Raw genomic sequence first — 21,929 nt, 5'->3', positions numbered from 1 at the left:
CTTATGAAGATAATTTGACCTCCTCTGAGGATTCAAGTCTACAAATAAAAATCCGACTTCCTTTAAGAGCTTACAAAGAAAAGTCCGACTTCTTTCTTGAGACCAAAATCGGACGAAGAAAGGCCAACACCAAAAAAGATCCCAACAAAGTCACTTAAGACTTGAAAAAGAACTACTACAACATACTCGACTTACTCGAAAACAATCTACCTAGATTGTGCCATGTCTACAACAAAAAGGGATACTACAGCTAAAAAGTGCACCTTACTTCCTGATGCACACCTTTTTGAAGTGACAAGATCCAAAGGGTGTAAGAAGTTATAAATACAAATCGTGGTCTAACCTCATTAAGCCACTTGTACTAAAACAAGCTGGCAAGGGGCAAACCTGAAACGAATTGCAAAAATAACTTGAGGACAGCGTGACCATAATCAAACATCAATACGAAGAGGATGTAAACCCGACCTCACAACAATTTGTTTAAAACAAATTGAAAAAAGGATGGCGATTTATAAGAATGCCTCCTCGAGTCAAGAGATAAGGATCTGACCTTACTAAGTTGACACAACAAGTATAAAACAAGTTGTCCGACCTCCCAAAAAGAGAGTCCAAAATAACTTGTAAAAGTCACATAGCAACAAATAATAAGATTCAAGAATGGCATGACTGAATACTCGAGTCCGACTTTATGAAACTCGATCTCGAGTAGGGGCACTGGCTTATCATGAAAGCTAAAGTCCAAAATTATTAAAAACTAAAGACAACATTCTACAATGATGCTAGAGCACGAAAGAAGAACGTGACCCCCTTCCAGAAACCTGAGAGCAAACTCAGATAAGGAAAGAGCTCTTGAAACAAAGGATGGCTACGAGATTCGCCGCAAAAGACCTCATCTTGATAAGAAAAAATATCAGGCTACTGAGTTCGGGCGAATGAAAGCTGACAACAAAAAGGATAGGACCCTACAAGATTACTGAGATCTTAGGAAAAGGTTATTACAAGGTGACCGACTTAAACAGCACCGAGCTACCAAGGTCGTGGCATGCTTGTAACATGAAAAGGTACTAAAAACAAACTCTACTCCCTGATGTACTCTTTTTCCAACTTCATGATTTTTTCCCAAAAATTAAAGGATTTTTTCTGAAGAAGGGTTTTTAACGAGGCATCGTAGTAGAGACTAAGGGATCATAGATAGTGAAAAACCCTTAGTAGCAATAAAAGTACCTTCGCAAATAAATAAAGATCTTTTATCTCTTATAAATTCCTTTTCGTTTTTCTTTCTTTCTACGAAACGCGCCGACTTAAGATCGACAAAGCGTGAAAATCCCGTGAACCGACCTAGATGGTCGTCATGATAAAACGACGAGGTACAAGTCGGTGTAAAGAGGTTATAAAAGTCGATCGTAATAAACTCGGAAATTATCTGACTTACAAGTCGGAAAAACCGAGAAAAAAGAAAACGCATCGCAAAAATAACCTAAATCATAAGAGCTCAATAAATCAAAAATTGAGTATAAGGAATACCAAAAAGAGATCAGGAAACCTATTGAAAGCACTAAGGCAAAAGGTTGTCCCGAGTTGTTAAGGAAAACTTAACTTAAAGAAAGGGACAGTCAAAAGGTTTTTCAAAACAAAGATCAAAAAGGTTTTTTCTAAGATTACTGAAATCTTAGAAAAGGGCTACTACAAAGTGTCTAATTTCGAGGGTGAAAAACTACCCAGGTCGCAACACACCTCCAACATAAGGAGATAAAACAACTCCTTATGAAAATTGATTTTCTACAATTAACACACACCAATTGAAGCTCGATAAACCGCCAAAATCACGGGCCGATCATATAGAAATCGCCTGGATGAAGCGACGAGGAACCAATTGATGGAAAGAAGTTACATATGTAGGAACCAATTGGTGGAAAGAAGTTACATATGCGAATTGGAAAGAAAACACCTCGAAACAGCTCGGGCCAAACGGGTTGAAAAAGTTGTGTTTAGAACAAGTCGCAAAAGTAACTTAACTAAATATGCCCCTTGAGGCATAAATACGATCTAACAACTCGATCCACACGGATAACAAATGGATCGTACAAAATCTCAAGCCCACAATCTCATCTCTACAAGTTCTAAAAATAAACGACCTTGTCGTATAAAATGGAACACTTTCACAAAAACAAGTTGTTCCAAGAAAACTTGTTCTAGCATTCACAACAACATAAGGATAACTTGGATTAAACGAGTTATGCCAGTCAACCATATTTTCAACGAAATTGTGTTAAAGCACAAGTCGTGTCTATCTAAAAGCAAAGCTTTAAAAGTGATTTGTATCAAAATGAATCACTCCAACCAAACGACTCGTATAGAAACGAGTTAAAAAGGAAGGATTGTAAACGTTTTTGAACAAAATCGAAACGTAAAAACTTCCTCCAAAACAATTTGGATAAAACAAGTTGTATCATAGACAAGGACGACAACCTTGTAAAAACTAGAAAGGGGAGGGAATAAGCATATAATCCCTTCACCTAAGGCGCCAATTTATGCTCGACAAAGCGCAAAAATCACGAGCTGGCCGTTCCAATGGTCGCTCGGATAAAGCGACGAGGTATAAATTGGTGTTCAATGGTTATAATACGGCTTGATGATTTAAAACAACTCAAGCCCATGAGTTGAACAAAATCGAGTAAAAAATAACCATATGATCTAAGTAATTTAAATTGCGCAAAACAACTTGATATATAACGAGTTGTGCTTCAAAAAAGTGACTTGTATAAAAAACAAGTCATCTAGAAAACTCAGAATGAATGAGTTCAACAAAAAAAGGCTTCATTCGAAAATCCTTTCTGCTTGATTGCTCGAGTCCGACTTCATAAAGCTCGACCTCGAGCAGGGGCATAATGGATAAAGCAACGAAGTCCGATGGTTATAAAGATGATCTGATAGTCTAAAAGGACTCAAAATAAACAATTTGTACTTGAAACAAGTTGTGAAGTCCTAAAAAACAGCTCGAATTTAAATGAGTTGTATGAAATTAGATCAAGAAATAGCCACGTTTTAATTAAACGATTTGAAATGAAATAAATCGTAAGACCTTAAAACTACTCGCATCGAACGAGCTAGATGAGGTTATACTCAGAAATAATTACGAGTTTTGAAATAAATGATTTGTATTAAAACAAGTCATGTATCCTCAAAACAACTCGAATTGAACGAGTTGTACGAAACCAGGACAAGAAATATTCTTTGGTTAAGCACGATGTGCTAAAACCAGTCATACAAAGTCTACAAGTCTTAAATAACTCGGAAAGAACGAGTTGTACCAATCAGTCTTAGAAAAAAGACCTGGCCAAAAACAAGTCGTTTAAAGAGGGAAAAGTATTTATAGCACGCCAGGGGCATAAGGGTAAATTGACGCGATCATTAAAGAAACGCGCTGTTACCAATGTAACTGCTCCCACGTGTAAATGCGAAAACCCCAATGGACGCGACGTTTGATTAGACTTGGCGATTAAGAAATTTAAAATCACGTCGGCTACAGACCCAAGTTCAATACTCGAATCCAACTCATAAGCAAAAGAGATTGGACTCGAGTAGGGGCACTGTTCATACACTGGCCCAACGCTATGGCCCAGGTCCAGATACGCCAAAAGGCCCAATCCAAAGATTGGCCTTTGTTATTCACCGACCTCTTTAAAAGAGGTCGGACTCAACACAGACTTCTTTCCAAAGAAGTCGGGCTCAAGAGATAGCTGGCAGATAACACTTATTCAAATAAGTAACTGCCCCTGAAATCTCTCAACCCACTTCTAGAAGGCATATCTCAACAATCCCTAGATAAAGGGACGGTTATCCACCTAAAAAGGTGGCACTACTCCAACGGTGGTTATTGGATCACCACTATAAATACCCTGACACTCCTCAGGTATAACCAAGTTCCAATACATTCTAAACCTGCTTAACCCCATGCTGACTTAGGCATCGGTGTGTCTTTGCAGGTACCACCCCCCATCTCTTGGAACACACAACTCGGAGGCGGCTCCCAGACGTAAACCAAGTCGGAGACCACACTCCTTCAGCGCTTGGGCCTCAAACAAGTCCAACCACCGTCCGGTTCTAGGTAAGCCCCGGAACAATTAGTTTATTAGTCCGCTTAAATAAATGGGATTTAAATTTCGCCTCATGCATGCAATAATCTATTAGTTAGCAACAAATTCTTAAATAGAATTCGATTCGTGATAAATTAGTCCTGCTGGACTGGAACTTGGGAGATACTGTGAGAAAAAAAATAATAGTTATAGATTTGTGTTATAGGATTTGTTTAAAATAATATTTTAAAAACATTATTTTAAGAAAAATAATATTAATAGAATATTTTATAAAATATATTTTTTTAAGGATTGTTATAATTTATTTTCTTTTATGAAGTCATATTTACTGGTTATTAATAGACCCTACTATACGGGAGTAGATCTTTTTTAATGGAAAAAAAATTGAATAGTGTCCAGTGTGTGGTCTTATCATTCATTGTTCTCTCTTTTTTATTAATTTCTGATTCCACTTATAAAATTAAATATGAAAAATTACACTTTATTTTCTCCAGTGAAAAAAAATGGAAAAGATCCATTTCCTTCACTATTTTATTTATTAAATTTGTATAATGTTAACAAATAGTAAATATTATCTTAAAAAGTCTTAAAATCAGGTTTTGAAAATAAAAATATATATTTATATACATATTTTATAAAAAAATTGTAAACCAAATTTTTCCTTAATGCCTGTCATATAGATAGAAGATTTAATCATTTAAGATTTATTACAAAACCGGAATTTGTTTTGTGATGAATGAGATATTTTGTGAGACAGTATCGCGATTCCATGTAACGTTATTGTTCTCAATTTCTCATGCTTTTGAGTCCTTTAAAATAGTGCAATTGCAGTTTTGAACAAACTCTCAGTTTTCAAAAACTCTTATTCCACCAAGCTTTTTTTTTTTAAAAAATAAGACGTTATTTTATTATGACTGTAGAACTAAAATTACATCATAAGCCTATGTCTTTTAGTACTTAAAAGACTAATGATTTATTTATTCACTTAATCCACACAAATTGTTTAAATTCAGACACGTTACATTTGCTGAAACTTTTGGCAAAACAAAGGGTCTTTAGTCTTTACCCTACCGACCCAAAACAAAATCCACTTTGGATTATAATTACCCAAAAAACAGGGGCAGCAATATCTTCATGCTCCTTTTTATTATGATAGACTATTGTTTTTTTCTCGAGGATTTTAAACATTAGAAAAAATATTCATCATATTTAATTTATTTCAATTATTTTTTATTATTTTAAATAAATTTTAATTCTACACGAATTGATACTGAGAACTGAGAAGCATGTGCCCATCACTCCAGCAATGGCACCGAAGGTCCTCGGGAAAAGAGCTCAACAGCCTTAGATTTTTGTGAAGTAGATTCCAATTCCGGTGAAGAGAAGAGCCTTAGTCACAAATAAAGAAGATATTTTTCATGTAACTAAACTCAACTAATTTATGATATATATGTTTTTTTATTTTTTTATTTATTTATTTTTTTCTTCTCCTCTTCTTTTTCTTTATCATTATCATTATCATCGTCATCATCGATATCGTTTTCTTCTTCTTATATGTTTTTTTGTTTTTATTTATCTTTGTTTATTTATTTGTTTATATATTTTTTAAAATTTTATGAAAAAAAATACAAATATGATGATGATGAATAATACTGAAAATTTTTTGTATAAAGCATAAAAATAAAACAAAAATAACAACGAAATTTATTATATAAAATACAAAAATTTTATCACCATAAACAAAATTTGAATTGATCTTCATACTATATTGTAAGACTATTTATTGTTTAAGATTTAGGAGTATATAGTCCAATTTTAAAATAAATTTATTTAGATAAAATTTTCTATTTTTAAAATAAAACGTAAAAAGGTACCAAAAAAATAGTATCAATAACAAAATATGAAAAATAAGTAGAACATGTTAGGAGAAAGAAAAAGAAGATAAAATATGAAAAAAAAAAAGTAGTAGAAGAAGATATGTTAGGAGAAATTTTGAATAGTTGAAAAATTTCGATGCTATTTAAGTTAATTCGATTTACTATACTGTACAACACATATATAATAAATCGAATCAGCTTAATTCGATTTACTACTAATGCTAATTATTGAAATTTCTTATTTTTAAGCTAATTGTATTAATTTTAAAACATAAATGTTAATAAAAATATCTTTTATTTGAATTCAAAAAAAATATCAAAAAAAATCAAAATAAATAATAATAAAAATCTAAATTTTATATTTTAGTTCGAATTCCAAAAAATTTACATTCTTACAAACTTATAAATTTAAAACGGAATAATAAACAATTTCTAAAAATTCGTTAAAAATCATTCTTTAACTCTTTATGCATTATTTGTGACTTATTTTATTAATTTGAACTATTTATTTAAAAATTATTTTATTAGATATAATTAAATTGATTTTATGATTATTGAAGTTTAAATTGATTAAAATTATTTTTTACTGTAATAAGATATTTTATATAATTAAAATTATAATTTTAGTAATCTATTAATAATAAATATTTTATAATTTAATTTTGGTAATTAATATTTCAAATTCAAAATCTGTCGGTATGAATAAATATCGGTAATCTTTGATGAATTTGGCAATACTAATATTTCATCGTATATCCTTTATCATTATGTTACTAATGTCATTTATATTAGTAACTCATATATATTTAATCATATACATATTATTACTTATATTTTAATATATCTATCTTTTATAATTATCCATTTAAAATATTTTTAACTTGAATCACTGACTCAACAGAATTATAACTTGACACGTGGCTTAAGTTTGACATCCAATCTCTTACGTGTCACTTAATCACTCGTTATCATCATCATCTATTACAAATCATCATCATCATTGAAACAATTAGAAAAAAATAGAAAGAAAGAAGTGGAGAGAGAACAGAAAAACTGTGAAACCTCTAAGCTTCCAAGTTTAATTTCTTAAGATTTATAATTCCAATAAAAAATATAATTTGATTAATGTGTTTGTATATTCCACTTCTTTACGTTAACGTCATTTTTGTTTGGGAGAAATTAACGGTGACGCTACTAATCTTCTAGATTTGGTTTGGTCAAGTAAGAGCCCTAGAGGTGGAATAATTGATTTTGGCGTTTTCTTCTTCGATTTTTTGTTTAGAAAGCTTTCTTGATGTTTCAATTTGATGGCTGTCATACAAAAGTAGGGTTAGATAAACTAATTACGAATTAATTGTGCTCTTGATATATGATTGTTGATTGGATGTTTGTGGCTTAAAATGAATGATTTTGTGTTTGAATTTTGATAAAATATTGTTGATTTAGTGTTTTATGTTTCGGTTTTGATGAGGCTGCCAAACCAGCCTGTTTGTTAGGCCTAATTTGAGGGATGTTGTTAAACTTGAATATTGAGAAAATTGATGAGGTTTGATAGCCGCGAAATTAAATTAAAAGCCGTGAAAAATCGGTAACTGAAAAGTTCGAAAATAAATTTAAAATTAAGTATATATTTTGAAAGATTACAAAAGAAGATTTCGGCTTTAAAAAGAGATGTTATTACCAATATAAAATTTATTTTGAGTATAGAAATATAATTTGATAAAAGATCGGAGTTAAAAATAATAATAATCATATAAATTTTGGGATATTTTGAGTAGAAGATAAAAATTTTGGAATAAACCAGATATTTTATAAAAGATTAGGATTATTTTTAGAAATATGAAGTTAAATTAGTAATTTTATAAAACGTTGTATTAAAAAAAATATTTAAAAGCTTGAGATTTAAAACAAAATTTCTAAAAATTAAGAACAAAGTGCTACAAACTAGTTTTTTATATTAAAATAAAAATATTAATATTACTACTCTTTTTTTTTATTATTATTATTATTATTATTATTATACTCATACTAATTTTATTATTATTCATTTTAGTAAAGATATGATTTTATTAAATAAGAAAAGAGGTAAAATAGTTATAATCGCTAAAAGTTTTAAAAAGATAAAGTTAAGTTAAAAATTTTATGATTTTCTTGTCATAAGAGATTTAGAAAAATGCGAGAGAAGAGTGTGAAAATAATTTGAGATATTGAAAGAAAGAAAGTAAGTAAAAGAATGAAGAAAGAAAAGCATGTATTAAATAAAGGGATCTCTACCACAAGAGAGCATAGAGCAAAGACTAAAAAAAATCTAATGAATCTCTGTCATAGGAGATCAGAGTAGAGCACAGAAAAAAAAAAGAATGTATTAACTAAAGAGATATCTGCCACAGGAGAACAGAGGGTAAAGATAAAAAGAGTAATTGATGGTGAATAATGAAAAAGATTATGTGAGAATCTACTGCAAAAGAGCAATCAGATAGATGGTAGTGCAACCACTAAGATTTGCTTTCTCGAAAACCTTCAGCCTAGGGCCGGAGCCTATGACGATAGGGGGTGTTCATAGAGATTTTGTTACTGGAACCGCAGCCTGTAACGACAGGGGTGTTCACAGAGGTATGTCAGACATACGTTGGCGAGGAAAAACTACCCTGTATTGACAGAAGATATGCCAACTGGAAAGCCGTATTCGGATATGATTATCGAATATTGTCAAGAGCGGGTGTGTAACCTATAAATGAGCTCATTACCTGCACTAGAAATAGACATGCATTATACTTGTTTGCGCATATCTCTGTATGTGTATCTCTGTGAATGTGTGTGTGCTTTCTGATTATTTGCTTCGTTGTACTTTTGTATATTTAAGTTCATATATACTATGTTGTTTGTCTGCTGTTAAAACAAGAATAAAATGAACATAACTATCCATCCCAGTCCAGCTAAGGACTCTCCAGTTCTTACCCTCTATTTTCACCCTTTTTAGCTACAAGTATAACGCTTATTATGAAACTGCGAAAATATGGAAGAATTTATTTGCAAGTTGAATTGTTGTTAAAATTTATTTTCCCATCATCTTGTTAATTGAAATTTTATTCGAAGAGTAGATTTTGTAATTAGTTTTGTATGTAATACTATAATGTATTATTAACATTAAGTATGTGAATATGTGTTAATTATTTCGACAAATTAACGTGTAAAGACTCAATAAGAGAATTTTTATTAAGTATGTACAAATAATTATGCATTATTTTTTATTATTCTAGATTTTTATTTTATATTTAGAATTTTTTAGAATCAGTACCATTTGGGTGCCAATCATCAATCTCAACATCATATAAAAAAACAAATTCCCACCACTGGTGGCATTATTATTTGTTCTTCCATAAGAGGATCAGAGTACACAAGTATTTTCTATTGATAAAGATGATATTTAAAATGAAACGCACCTTAAATCCATTGTTAAGTGTCAAGTGTCAATAACTGTTAGTTTTCAAAATCTTATAGGCTCGCAATGCTTTTCACGACTTGAGAAGATTGTAAGCCACAAAACCTTATGTTTTTCTACATTTATTGAATAAAGATGTGATAACCAATATTGTACTCTAAGATTCTATCATTAAGTTAGCATTTTGGTTTTGATAGAAATTTTAATCTTCCTAGGTGGGCCCAACTTAGTTGCTTTGATTGTAGTTTTAACCAACTTACATGAACATAAAACTGTTATATTTGTTATCAAAATTAGCTTTTATAGATATTTTTTATTTTTTTATAAACACTTTCATGCATGTCAATACAATAATAGAATTATATCATTTCTTTAAAAAATAAAAAATCTCTAGCCTCAACCTTTTTGTTAGTGGTAACTGGTAAGTACTGTTCTTTCATCTCTTCCCATATATTCACATATATAGAAGACTTCGTCGATACGGATAGATAGAGAGAAGGATCAAAAATTCGCTGACCTTACACATTGTTTAGATGGAAGGATTTGGAAGAGAAAGAAAATGAGAAGAAAAAAAATAAATAAAAAAGCAAGTTTTTTATTATTTGAATGAGAAAAGAAAATAGAAAAAAAATAGTGTGAGATTTATTAAATTATTTTCTCTCCACAAATGAAAAGAAAATAAAGAAAAATTGGGACAATATGAATAAAATTACATATTTATCTTTTATTATTAATAAATTATAATTTACATATAACATATATAAAGGTATTAATGTAATTTTATATTATTATAATTTTCTTTCTTTTTATTTTTCTTTTCATCCAAACAAAAAAAAATTTCTCTCTATTTTCTTTCTATCTATTTTCTTCTAATCCAAACAACATACAAATAACTCTACTTTTCCTTTTATTTTCTTTCCACTCATTTTCTTTTCTCTCATTTTCTTTCCTTCTATTTTCTTTTTTATATCCAAACAAAGCCTTAGTGATAATGAGAGCAGACTTTTAGAGCGATAAGAGATGATATTAGCAAAGACACTCCAACATTATTCAAATTAAAATGAATCTAAAAGATATTGATAAAGATTAAAATTGTGTAATGTATTTGAAAAATTTTTTGATTTTTCTTATACAATTTTTGTTGTTATTTTATTTTATCTTATTAGTTAAAATAAAAATATTTAAATTTAAATATTAGTTAAAATTTTGTGATTTTTTGACTAATTTAAACTGTAGTAAAAACCTGAACCCGAAAGACCAAGTCGTTATTCAGCCGTTATTCGGCCGTTTAGAAGACTCAGAAATTAAGTCTGGAACAATATACATCTCTAAAATTACCCATTAAGCAAGACATGGATTTTGTCCAAAACAAAACCAAATTCAAAGATCAATTAAATACTATATACATTACGTAAGTTGTAATAATTCATCCCAAACAATGGTTTAAAATTAAGATAACGAGTGTGAATAAAAAATCATATGAAAAATAAGATAATGCTACAGTAAAAAATAAAATTAGGTGAAGAGAAAATATTATTATATTTTTTATAATAAAAAAATAAAAGAAATTAGAGATATCATATATAGGATTTTTTATTTTAATAAATTAAATAAATATAATAATTATCGAAATAAATAATTTAAAAAATTATTACTGAAATTTGTTCTTCTGTCTTATCTCATTTACATTTTAAACGAGATAATTTTACACGTATCTCATTTACAGTGTAAACGAGATAAAACAGGTGGACGCGACACGTATATATAGTGTAAACAAGATACGTGTATTTATAAAAAAATACCCTTTTCGGCCTCCCTGATCTTTACTTTTATGGGATTGATTAGCCCCTGTACCAAAAGAAATCAATGTTTTTTTTGGCACAAAGGCTAATCAAGCCCATAAAAGTAAATATTAGGGGGCCGAAAAGGATATTTTTTGTTTGTTAAGGGCCTTGTTGTCCCTTCGAGATAATTGTCAGGGTATTCACTCTATAAAAAAATATATTCAGAAAACATATTCACAAAGACACTTCCACAAAGACACTTAGCTTCCATTAAACACAAATAGAATTGCATGCAACAATAAATCTATGCTCAAATAAAAATTAGGACAAAACTGTTACTCAAATTAAAATTAGGAAACATTGCAAACCCTAAATAAAAATTACCAAGAAAAAGTAGTGATTTGCAGCGGACTCACAGGGTACGGCGACGGATTCACGCGACGGCGACAGACTCACGGGGACGAATGACGGAGGACAGAAGACGTCAGCTAAGTTCTGCGCTCGAATGGAGGATGACGGCGGCGAAGCTCTGCTCAGCTGCTCTCAAACGGAGGGTACTGCGACGGACTCACAGCGACGGCGCTAGACTCACGGTGACAAAGGACGGAAGACAAAATCTAAGTTCTGCATTCGGACAGAAGACATTGGCGGCAAAGCGCTACTTAGCTACTCCTGGACGGAAGACGGAAGCAAGAACGACAATAGCCGACGAGTAGGTGTTGGAGAAGAAGAAGACAAGAAGTTCGATGCTCTATTGCTTTCAACCTCAGCCTCTCACTGTTTTCTGAAATCTGGAAAAAAGAAGAATTTTAGGATTTTAATGTTACATCTGAGAGTGACTGAGTGAGGTTGAGGCACACCCTCACTCCACACAAAAGTTGTTTATATATTTTTTTATTTAATAATATTTATAAATTTTTATATATTTATATTATATGTTTTATTTTGTATTATAATATATAATATATACTCCGAGACGATTCTCCCTAACCCGTCCTCGTCCCGTTTCGTTAGTGAATCCGTCCTGATAAAAATTTGTCCCTGTATTTAGAATGGGTATCCGCAGGTTCAAGTACTCTTATCATTTTTAAACATATTATAAAAAAAAATTATTAGACACATTCATAAAAATATTTTAATCAAACACCGTCACAAACAAAAATTAACAAAAATTGGTAAAATTTTTGTTAGTTACTTAACAAGATTGTTACAATATTCATTCTTCATCCACTTCACTCTTCACAAAACATATTCGCCTGACAAATATGCATTACCTTATATTAAGGATTCCATTCTATGCCACATCATTAAGCCAAAGTTCTCCACTAACTAACGACCTAACCTAATCATCTATCGCATGATTATTACTTATTATTTCCTAATAATACGTAGTTCTCTAAAAATCTTTGTCATCAAAGAGTTGAGAATGAAAGATGTTAAGAAATATTCCAGATACATTGCATTACATTATTATTATTATTAACTGCAGAACTAATACCGTAAGTAAGAAAGACTAATATTGACGGAATTGAGAACATATCACGGTTTTAAGAACCAGACTGAATCTTAGTCACTAAACTAATTCAGTTAAAATAAAAAATCAGTTAATAACAAATTAGTTAAAAAATAAAAAATTTGATCAAAAAATAATTAATCGAATGAATATATATTATACATGAATATATTATTTTATTATATTTATTTTAATTTGGGTTAAATTTGAGTTGAATCTTTAAATTTTTAAGCTTTTGATTTTATTGGTTTAATATCCTTAATTATAATAACCGATTTTGTTTTCGGAATCTTAGACATAGCACACTCCTTAGCTTCGGAATGAAGAGAAACAAAGCTTAAAATTAAAACAACTAAATCAGCGTCATGCTGGCATAGCCATCTTTTGTCTTCAACAAGAAACGTCAACGCTTTCTTTAAAAGTTTAGAAATTAGAATAATAGCAATAATAATAGGATAAAAATTCACGTATAACCAGGGTGGAGCTAGGATACAATTTAGGAAAGGACCAAAGTTTAATTTTTTAGTATAAAAAAATTAAAATTAAAATTTTAAGAAGGAATTAAACCAAAATTTATACATAACTTATAAAAAAAATTAAAATTTAGGTGAGATCGATCATTGCCCATTTTATATATATTTGACTTCGTCTTTGCGTATAATTATCTCTTTACATAAAGTTAATAATTAAAAATTACTAGATGATAATTTAGTTAAATTATTTAATAATTTTTAATTTTCAAATTTAAATATATACAACGGCATACAAATTTTTTACCTAATAATAATAATCCATGGTTATTAAGAACTGAAGGTTGATGCAGCATCCTAATTGTTAAGGTGCCTCTAGCATTATAGATAGTCTACTGAATTGGCTTTTTAAGTTCACAATGCCCAAGTATATGGTCGTCCAAGTATCCATAATAATACCTTAAACGATTAGTATCACCCCTTAATTTATTTGTATTTGTATGGTTGAATTTATGTATGTCCACTAAATTATAATATGAAATGTCAAGGCATATACCGTGGCGATGTTAGATTATTTCTATCTAGATTTTTATTCTTGATATTTGATACACTAATTAAATGTTTACCGCAAATCTAGGCGTAAAAACTAAAGGCATAAATAATTATAAACCTACTACATATACAAATATTTTTAACTTATAAATCATATAAATTAGGCCAAACTCAATAAAAAAGACACTCACTTATATTAGTGTATTAGCACGCGCTACTTACCATTATAAAAAACGCTTCTTCTTCTTTCTTAATCAAAACCACAACCGTCATTTTTTTTCGCGTTCTTCCTCTTCCTTCTATTCCTTCTTTTTTTCCTTTTTCTTTGCCAGTACTAAAAAATTAATTATTACAGGTAGATATTTTTAACAGATTTTATCCCTCAAATATACAGATAGAATTTGTGAGGGATTTTTTGTCGGAAACAAAAAAATGAATTAGCATAAATTACAGACGGAAAAAAAAATCTGTCGATAATTCTATCGAAAAAATTAATTTTTTTCATAGAAAATGATTACTGACGAAAAATCCGTCTGTAATTAAATGGACAAAAATGCTGCATTTTATTAAATTATTACTGACAAAAAATCTGTCTGTAATTTGCTGTTATTAGAAGACTATTCAATGAAATTATCAACAAGATTTTGAGATTATGAAAGTAATCATAATAATCAATGTGTCTTTGCTTATTCGTCTTTAATTTTATGCTGCCAAAGTCTACAAGATATTGTTTAGAGCAAAGTCAAATGCTACATTTAGAATTCTAAACATGGGACTGTTGTTAAATGTTAACAAATCCAAGTTGCTTGTAATTTTACTTAAAAATGCTACTGTTGGTCGAATGTACAGTCAAGCTCGGTATCAGGGGCTTCAGTATGGACCGGGTGCTGCAACTGCACTTCATTCAGCTGTCTGCCATGTTTCGGGGCGCTACACGAATGGAAACATTTACCTTATCAACTTAAATGCAATTGTTTCATTAAGTGGTTGGTTTCCTTGCTCAAGGTTTGGTTTCTATGCCACTTATAATTTCCTTTTCTTTATGCTGATATGAACTGTTCTAAAGTTTGTTTTTCCCCTCTTTAACTGACACAGTGGAAACATGAGGCGTGCAGCGTCGCTGCCTTTGTTTCTCTGCCATGGCAGAGGTATTCATACCTGCTATTGTTACTTTTTCCCTTTCTTCTAATTTAGGATATAGAAGAGTTTATTATTTTGTTCATCTAAATTGATGTATATGAAAGTTGAGATACTAGTTTGGTTGAACTTCTTTTGGGCTGAATTTGACTGAATTTTTTAAATCAACCATTTTAACATTTTCATTTTGGTTGAACATCTAAAACAAGTGTTCATTACTTGATTACGTATTCATCAAGTTTTGTCTAAAAAAGGGTTGATTTTCATACCTGATGATATCACTAAAACTATATCGAATTCCTTTTCGCAGGGGATGATGTGGTTGCATATGAACTCGGAGAGAAATTCACAGGGGCCTTAAGTGCAGCTGGATTCCGGAATCTTATATTTAAGAGCTATAATCGGAGAGAATTATAGTTGATGATCAATACTTATGTTTTGAATTATATTGACTTGATTGTTTATAGTACTTTTCATTTAGTTTGATAATACGATGAATTTGTTTATTTTTTGAAATATTATCAATATTCGGATACAAATTAGATAAAAATTTGTATTAAATTTATATTTATTTTGTATGAAAATAAGTTTATTTTGCAATGGAAGAATCTAAAAAAAAATCTATTTTACCTTACTGACGAATTTATAGACAGATTTTCTGTCTGTATTCAGAGTTTGGGATGATTTTCTAAAGGTTCCAATTATAAACAGAAAATCTGTCAGAAAATCTATCTGTAATTACTGAGAAAAATTTGTCAGAAAATCTGTCTCTAATTATCGTCGGAAAATCTGTCTCTAATTACCGACAGAAAATCCGTCGAAAAGTTCGACGTTCCAGGGAAATAGAGGTGAGAATTTACCGAGGGAAAATCTGTCGGTAACTGGTAAGAATCTGTCGGTAAATAATTTTCGATGAGGCTTTTACAGAGGGATAAAATTCGTTGGTAATTTCGTCAGTAACCAAAAATCCGTCTGTAATAAATACTAAATTTATCTGTAAATCTGTCTGTATTAAGCAATTTTCTAGTTGTGTGCGTTTCTCCTCCTTTTTCTTCGCGTGTTTCATCTTCATCGTCATTCTTTTATTACTATTGTTGCTGCTTTTTTTCCTCCTTCTCTTTCTATTGATTTTGCAACATTATGTATTTTTTTCTTCTTTGTTTAATTTTTTCCTCCTAAGAAGAATTACGAGAATATGAAATAAGAAGATGAAGAAGAAGAAGCAGCAGAAGATGAGGAGGAGGAAGAGGAAGGGTTTTGAATTATGCAGAACTTATCAGCACACATACACCGAAAATTCTTAAATAATACACCTAAATATCTTTGTATTACACCTAAATTTGATGTAAATACATAAAAATATTTTCTCTAATGCTGCATTTTTTGTTCTTTTTTTATTATTTTTTTCTTTCTTTTAGTTGAACGAATGTAAGTTCATCCTATTCCAAGTAATTTTGTACCATTATGTGTTTCTTCTTCTTCTTTATTTATTTTTTTATTCTTGTTAAAAGAATAAAATAAGAAAAAACTTAAGAAGATAAAACACGAAAAAAATGAATAAGGAAAAAAAAGATAATAATGATGATGAAAAAGAAGAAGAAGAAGCAGCAGAAGATGAGGAGAAGGGAGAAGAAGAGTTTTGAATTATACAGAACTTATTAGCACGCATACACCGAAAATTCTTAAACGATACACTCAAATATCTTCGTGTTATACCCAAATACAGAAAAATATTTTTTTTAATGTAGAACTTTTACATTACATTCAATTCAAACCATCAACGGTGAATAATAATTTTCACAAACAAAAATATCATTATTCACCTAAGGAATCATAAACTATTAACGAAAACATTAACTAGAATCGAACCACATCTCAACCACTTGATTTTGGATTCAAAATAATCAATTTTGTTTTGATTCAATTGATAATCTGAACCTGAATTATTCATTATTTTCAACAACAAGATAACTGATGATGGAGGAGAAAGAGGAAAAGAAAGGAGGAGAAGAAATTCCAATGAAAAAAGAAGGAGGAAGAGGAGGAGGAGGAGGTGGTGTTGGTGAGAGAGTAAAATAAGAAGAAACTTGAGAAGGTAAAATAGAAAGGAAAAGATGAATAAGAAAAAAAGAAGATGGTGACGATGATGAAAAATAAGAAGAAGAAGCAGTAGAATTGTAAAAGATGAGGAGGAAGAAGAGAAAAAGTTTTGAATTATGCAGAACTTATCAGCACACATACACCGAAAATTCTTAAACAATACACTCAAATACCTTCGTGTTACATCCAAATATCTTTGTGTTACACCCATATTTGCTGCAAATATAGAAAAATATTTCCTCTAACACTGTATTTTTTTCCTTTTTTCTTTTTTTCTTTTAGTTGAATGAATGTAAGTTCATCCTCTTTCAAGTAATTTTGTACCATTATGTGTTTCTTTTTCTTCTTTGTTTGATTTTTTTTTTGTTTTTATTCTTATTAAAAGAGTAAAATAAGAAGAAACTTAAGAAGATAAAACAAGAAAAAAAGATGAATAAAAAAAAGATGATGATGATGAAAAAAAAAGAAGAAGCAGCAGAAGATGAGGAGGAGGGAGAAGAAGAGTTTTGAATTATACAGAATTTATCAACATACATACACCAAAAATTCTTAAAGAATACACTCAAATATCTTTATGTTACACCCAAATTTGCTTTAAATACAGAAAAATATTTTCTTTAATGCATAACTTCTACATTACATTCAATTCAAACCATCAACAATGAAACATTATTCACCTACAAAATCATTAACTCTAACGAAAAAATTAACTAGAATCGAACCACACGTCAGCTACTTGATTGAATTTAAAACAATAATTAATTTTGTTTTGGTTCAATTGACAAATCGAACTTGAATTATTCATTATCTTCAACAACGAGATAACTGATGATAGAGGAGGAAGAGGAAAAGGAAGGAGGAGAATAAATTCCAATAAAAAAACAAGGAGAAAGAGGAGGGAGAGGAGGATGAAGAAGTGATATTAGTGACGATGATAACGAAAGAGAAAAATAACGAAGAAGAAGAAGAACGTGCAGTAACAGTACAAAAAAAAATACACACGTGAATATAAATGACTTGTATAGCTTATATGGAAAAAACGCTTGTATGTGGAGAATAATTAAAATAATTAATAAAAAGATTTAGTCACTATGAGTCTTTTATTTAAAATTTTTATTTTAATTAATGTCCAATAAATATATTAATATTTTAAATTTTATTACTTTTTATAAAAAAATTTAAATTAATAACTGTGACGTGTCCGAGTAAGTTTAAATTTAGGATAAATTACAAAAAATATATTTAAATTATTTTATTGTTGATAAAAATATTTTAAATTTTATTATTAACAAAATATCTTCAAATTATTTAAAAACATAACAAAAATAAAAAAATTATGTGATAAAAAGAATTTTTATGTGACAAGTAAGATTTTGACATTAACAGGTGAATCATCACGACATAATTTTTGTTAATAGAGTATATCTCTAAATATAACTGGATATTTTTATATTTTTTTAACTTATTTAAAAATATTTTTATTAATAACAAAATTTGATAATATTTTTGTTAGTGCCAAGATAATTTGATTGTATTTTTTTTAGTTTCGCCTTAAATTTATGAGTCTAACTACACATCTAAACATTTTTGTATCAAAGTCGAATCAAGTAGGCCTAAACTCAATAAAAACCACTTTCATTACACCCGCGTATATACACGCGCGTTTCAATAACGCTTTTTCATCTTTGTCTTCAAGTTCTTCCTTCTTCTTCTTCGCTTTTCTTCTTCTTTGTCTTCGCATTCCTTCTTCTTCTTCTTCCCATTCTTCCTTCTTCTTCTTCGCCTTCCTCCTTCTTCTTTTTTGCGTTCATTTTTCTTCTTTGCGTGTTTTCTCTCAATCGTCATTCTTTTACTGTTGCTGTTGTTGCTGCGTTTTTTCTTTTTCTTCTTTTAATTGAGGTTCATTTGGATGCAGAAATGAACCAAATTTGGTTTAGATTTGGTGAATACTTAATAGTAGAATCAAGTGAACCTAACTCAATTTCTCAATGAACCGAATTCGATTCAGATTTGAACAAAAGGTGATAAACATTCAATCAGTAAGAAAAACACATTTTAATTTATTTCTACATGCAAATGAACTCAATTAAACTAAAAGATGAACCAAATTTTTTAAGGAATAACAGATTTAGTGAACACTTAATAGTAGAGTCAAGTAAACCTAACTCATTCCCAAATGAACCGAATTCGATTAAGATTTGAACAGAACATGATAAATATCAATCAGCAAAAAAACACATTTTATTTCATTTCTGTATGCAAATGTACTTAATTAAACTAAGAATTAAACCGAATTTCTTAAGAAATAACAAATTTGGTGAATACTTAAAAGTAGTATCAAGTGAAGTTAACTCAATTCACAAATGAACCGAATTCGATACAGATTTGAACAAATAGTTAAAAAATTACTTAAAGAACAAAAAAATTTGGTCAATACTTATCAGCAGTATCAAGTGAATCTCAATTAACACACAAATGAATCGAAATAAATTAAGAAATGAACCGAAATTATTTAACGATTGCATAAGAGAAAATCAAAATTAATAAAAGTATTAGCAAAATATTGTTGTTATTGGTGATGATGATAACAAAAAAAAAGAAAAAAAAGAAGACGCAGTATTGAAAGAGGAGGAGGAGGGAAGAAGAAGAAGCTGCGTGTGCGAATTTAGAAAAAGAAGAAGAAAAAAAAAAGGAGGAGGGAAGAAGAAAAACCTGCACGAATTTAGAAAAAGAAAAAGAAGAAAGATAAGGAGGAGAAGAAAGAGAAAGAAACAGAGAAGGAAAAAGAGAAAAAAATAGAGAACGAAAAAAGAGAAGGAGAAGGAGGCGCGACTTTGAAAAGTTGTTATAATAATTTAGTTAGATTTAGTTAAATATTTTGCTTAGATAATTAGATGTAAAAATTTATTTTAAATTTATAACCTCATAAATTATACCAATTCACTACTAACCGCTTTAAATGTCTTAATCATCCCTCTTACAAATAAAATCAAGACTCGTTATCAATTTTAATGTAGATAAAAATTAGTGCTACTTATTGTAGTTTTTTACTTTTGGATGACATCATGGTGCCAATTTTGATTCAAAATAATTTTTTAATGTATTTTTTAAAAATACTATTTATACATTAAAATTAGTTATTAATATTAATTATTAATATATTTGTATATAATATATATAGTTTAATTTATTTTTAATGTATATTTATATTTAATATATATTTTATATTAATAATTAATTTTAGTAATTAATTTTAATATACACATAATATAATTGAATATTTTTATGATTTTAAATTAGACATTTATAAAAAATAAATTATTTTCAAATTTTGTTTTACATTAAAAATGATTAATAACACACATATCTGAAATCAATCACTCAAACTAATAAAAAGTTCTTTCAAATAACAAACAACTCGTATTCAAGCACGATTAAACTAAATTAAATTGAAACCAAATATTAGGATGACAAATTTTATATTTAATTTTTAATTATAAAGTACGGACACTTTATTGAATTGTCGTGTTTATTTTTGGACACGATATTTATTGACACTCGTCCGATACACGTGTCTATTGTGTCCAACTGTATCTTAATAAAAAATAAAAAATTATTCTCCATATATATTTAGACACCCCTAAATACCATCACGTATCAGCGTATCAAATCTTATTCTTAACATGTATTTTTAAAATGAGTTAAAAAATAATATATTATATTTATTAAAACAAAAAATATTTTAAATAATTTATATAATTAAAAAAAGACATTAAAAATAGTTAAAAAATTATTTCATAATTTAATATCAATAAAATATTAAAATATTATTATAATTTGTTTAAAAAATATTTTATATATATGTCGTGTCCCTGTGTTTTATAGGTTGTGTTTGTTTGTTGAGACATGGATACTAATTGTTAGACACGGTGGTACACGTCCATCGTTTGTTTGTTGAGACAGATTTGGATGGACACGGTGGTACTCAGATACACAAAAAATAAATGTATTTAGTGTTCTTCCTTAAAGTTGAGACACGAAGACACAATGCATAAAAACACAAAATTTGACTTTTTTATTTCTAATTTTTTTTTAAAATTACTAATTTTTATCCCTGACTAGTTGTGGCAACGATGAAATATATTAAAGAGGATAAAATTGACATTTAATTTATACATGTGTGTCTTATACATTATTACCAAACACATTACAAAATTTGTATATCTTTATGTCTCTATATTTTTGTGTATTTATCTCAAAGACACTAACCAAACCCAGCCATAAAATTTTAAAATCAATGTGTTCGTGCGTCATGTCGTGTCCTTAATCTATATCAATGTCCGTGCATCATAGGTTTTTAATGAATATTTATGACATATGATTTCATTTTGGGTCTCAAAAAATTTTATAGAAACATTTGTGAAACCATATATCATAAATAATGATTTGAGACTAAAGGTGAAAATTATCTCTCAATGTTTGATATCAGTTCAATTTGAACTTTATTATTCTTAATTATTCCAAACAATTTCAATTAAATTATAAAAATTTAACTAAAATTAAAAATATAAAATTACACCATTAATAATTGTATACCATATTTAAAAGATAATATACATTAATGATAATAGACTTTAAAATATTACATTATTAAACATAACAACATTGAAAAGAATAAACACAAATTCACATCATTAAGCATAACTTCCTTTTTGCATAACCTATCTCCTTGTCTTTCACAATATTCATGAATGAGAGAATTTAAAATATTCAATCACCTATAAATAGTTTTTTTCTATAATAAAAAAAATTGTTTCTAAAGAAAAATAATTCTCACTTTAATGGTAAGGATCCAATTTTTTCTTTTTACACCTGGAGCAAGTTTGTCGTCCCCTTGTCGAATCTTGTAAAGTTTACAAGGTTTGTCATACTCTTCGATGCATTTTACAAAAAACGT

At 29.0% G+C, this 21,929-nt stretch overlaps 1 protein-coding gene across 1 annotated transcript; it reads left to right on the top strand.

The window, feature by feature from the left end:
- The first annotated feature begins 14,504 nt into the window (after positions 1 to 14,504).
- LOC127740497 (uncharacterized) lies at positions 14,505 to 15,289 on the top strand. The gene is made up of 3 exons (XM_052251489.1): positions 14,505 to 14,740; positions 14,831 to 14,883; positions 15,183 to 15,289. The coding sequence occupies exons 1-3, from the start codon at positions 14,505 to 14,507 to the stop codon at positions 15,287 to 15,289; spliced, it is 396 nt and encodes a 131-aa protein (XP_052107449.1).
- Positions 15,290 to 21,929: the final 6,640 nt, after the last annotated feature.

Source organism: Arachis duranensis, chromosome 7, assembly GCF_000817695.3.
Source record: "Arachis duranensis cultivar V14167 chromosome 7, aradu.V14167.gnm2.J7QH, whole genome shotgun sequence".
Taxonomy (NCBI): Eukaryota; Viridiplantae; Streptophyta; class Magnoliopsida; order Fabales; family Fabaceae; genus Arachis; species Arachis duranensis.
Note: the sequence above shows the minus strand (reverse complement) of the source record. Positions and strands in the feature narration are given on the sequence as shown.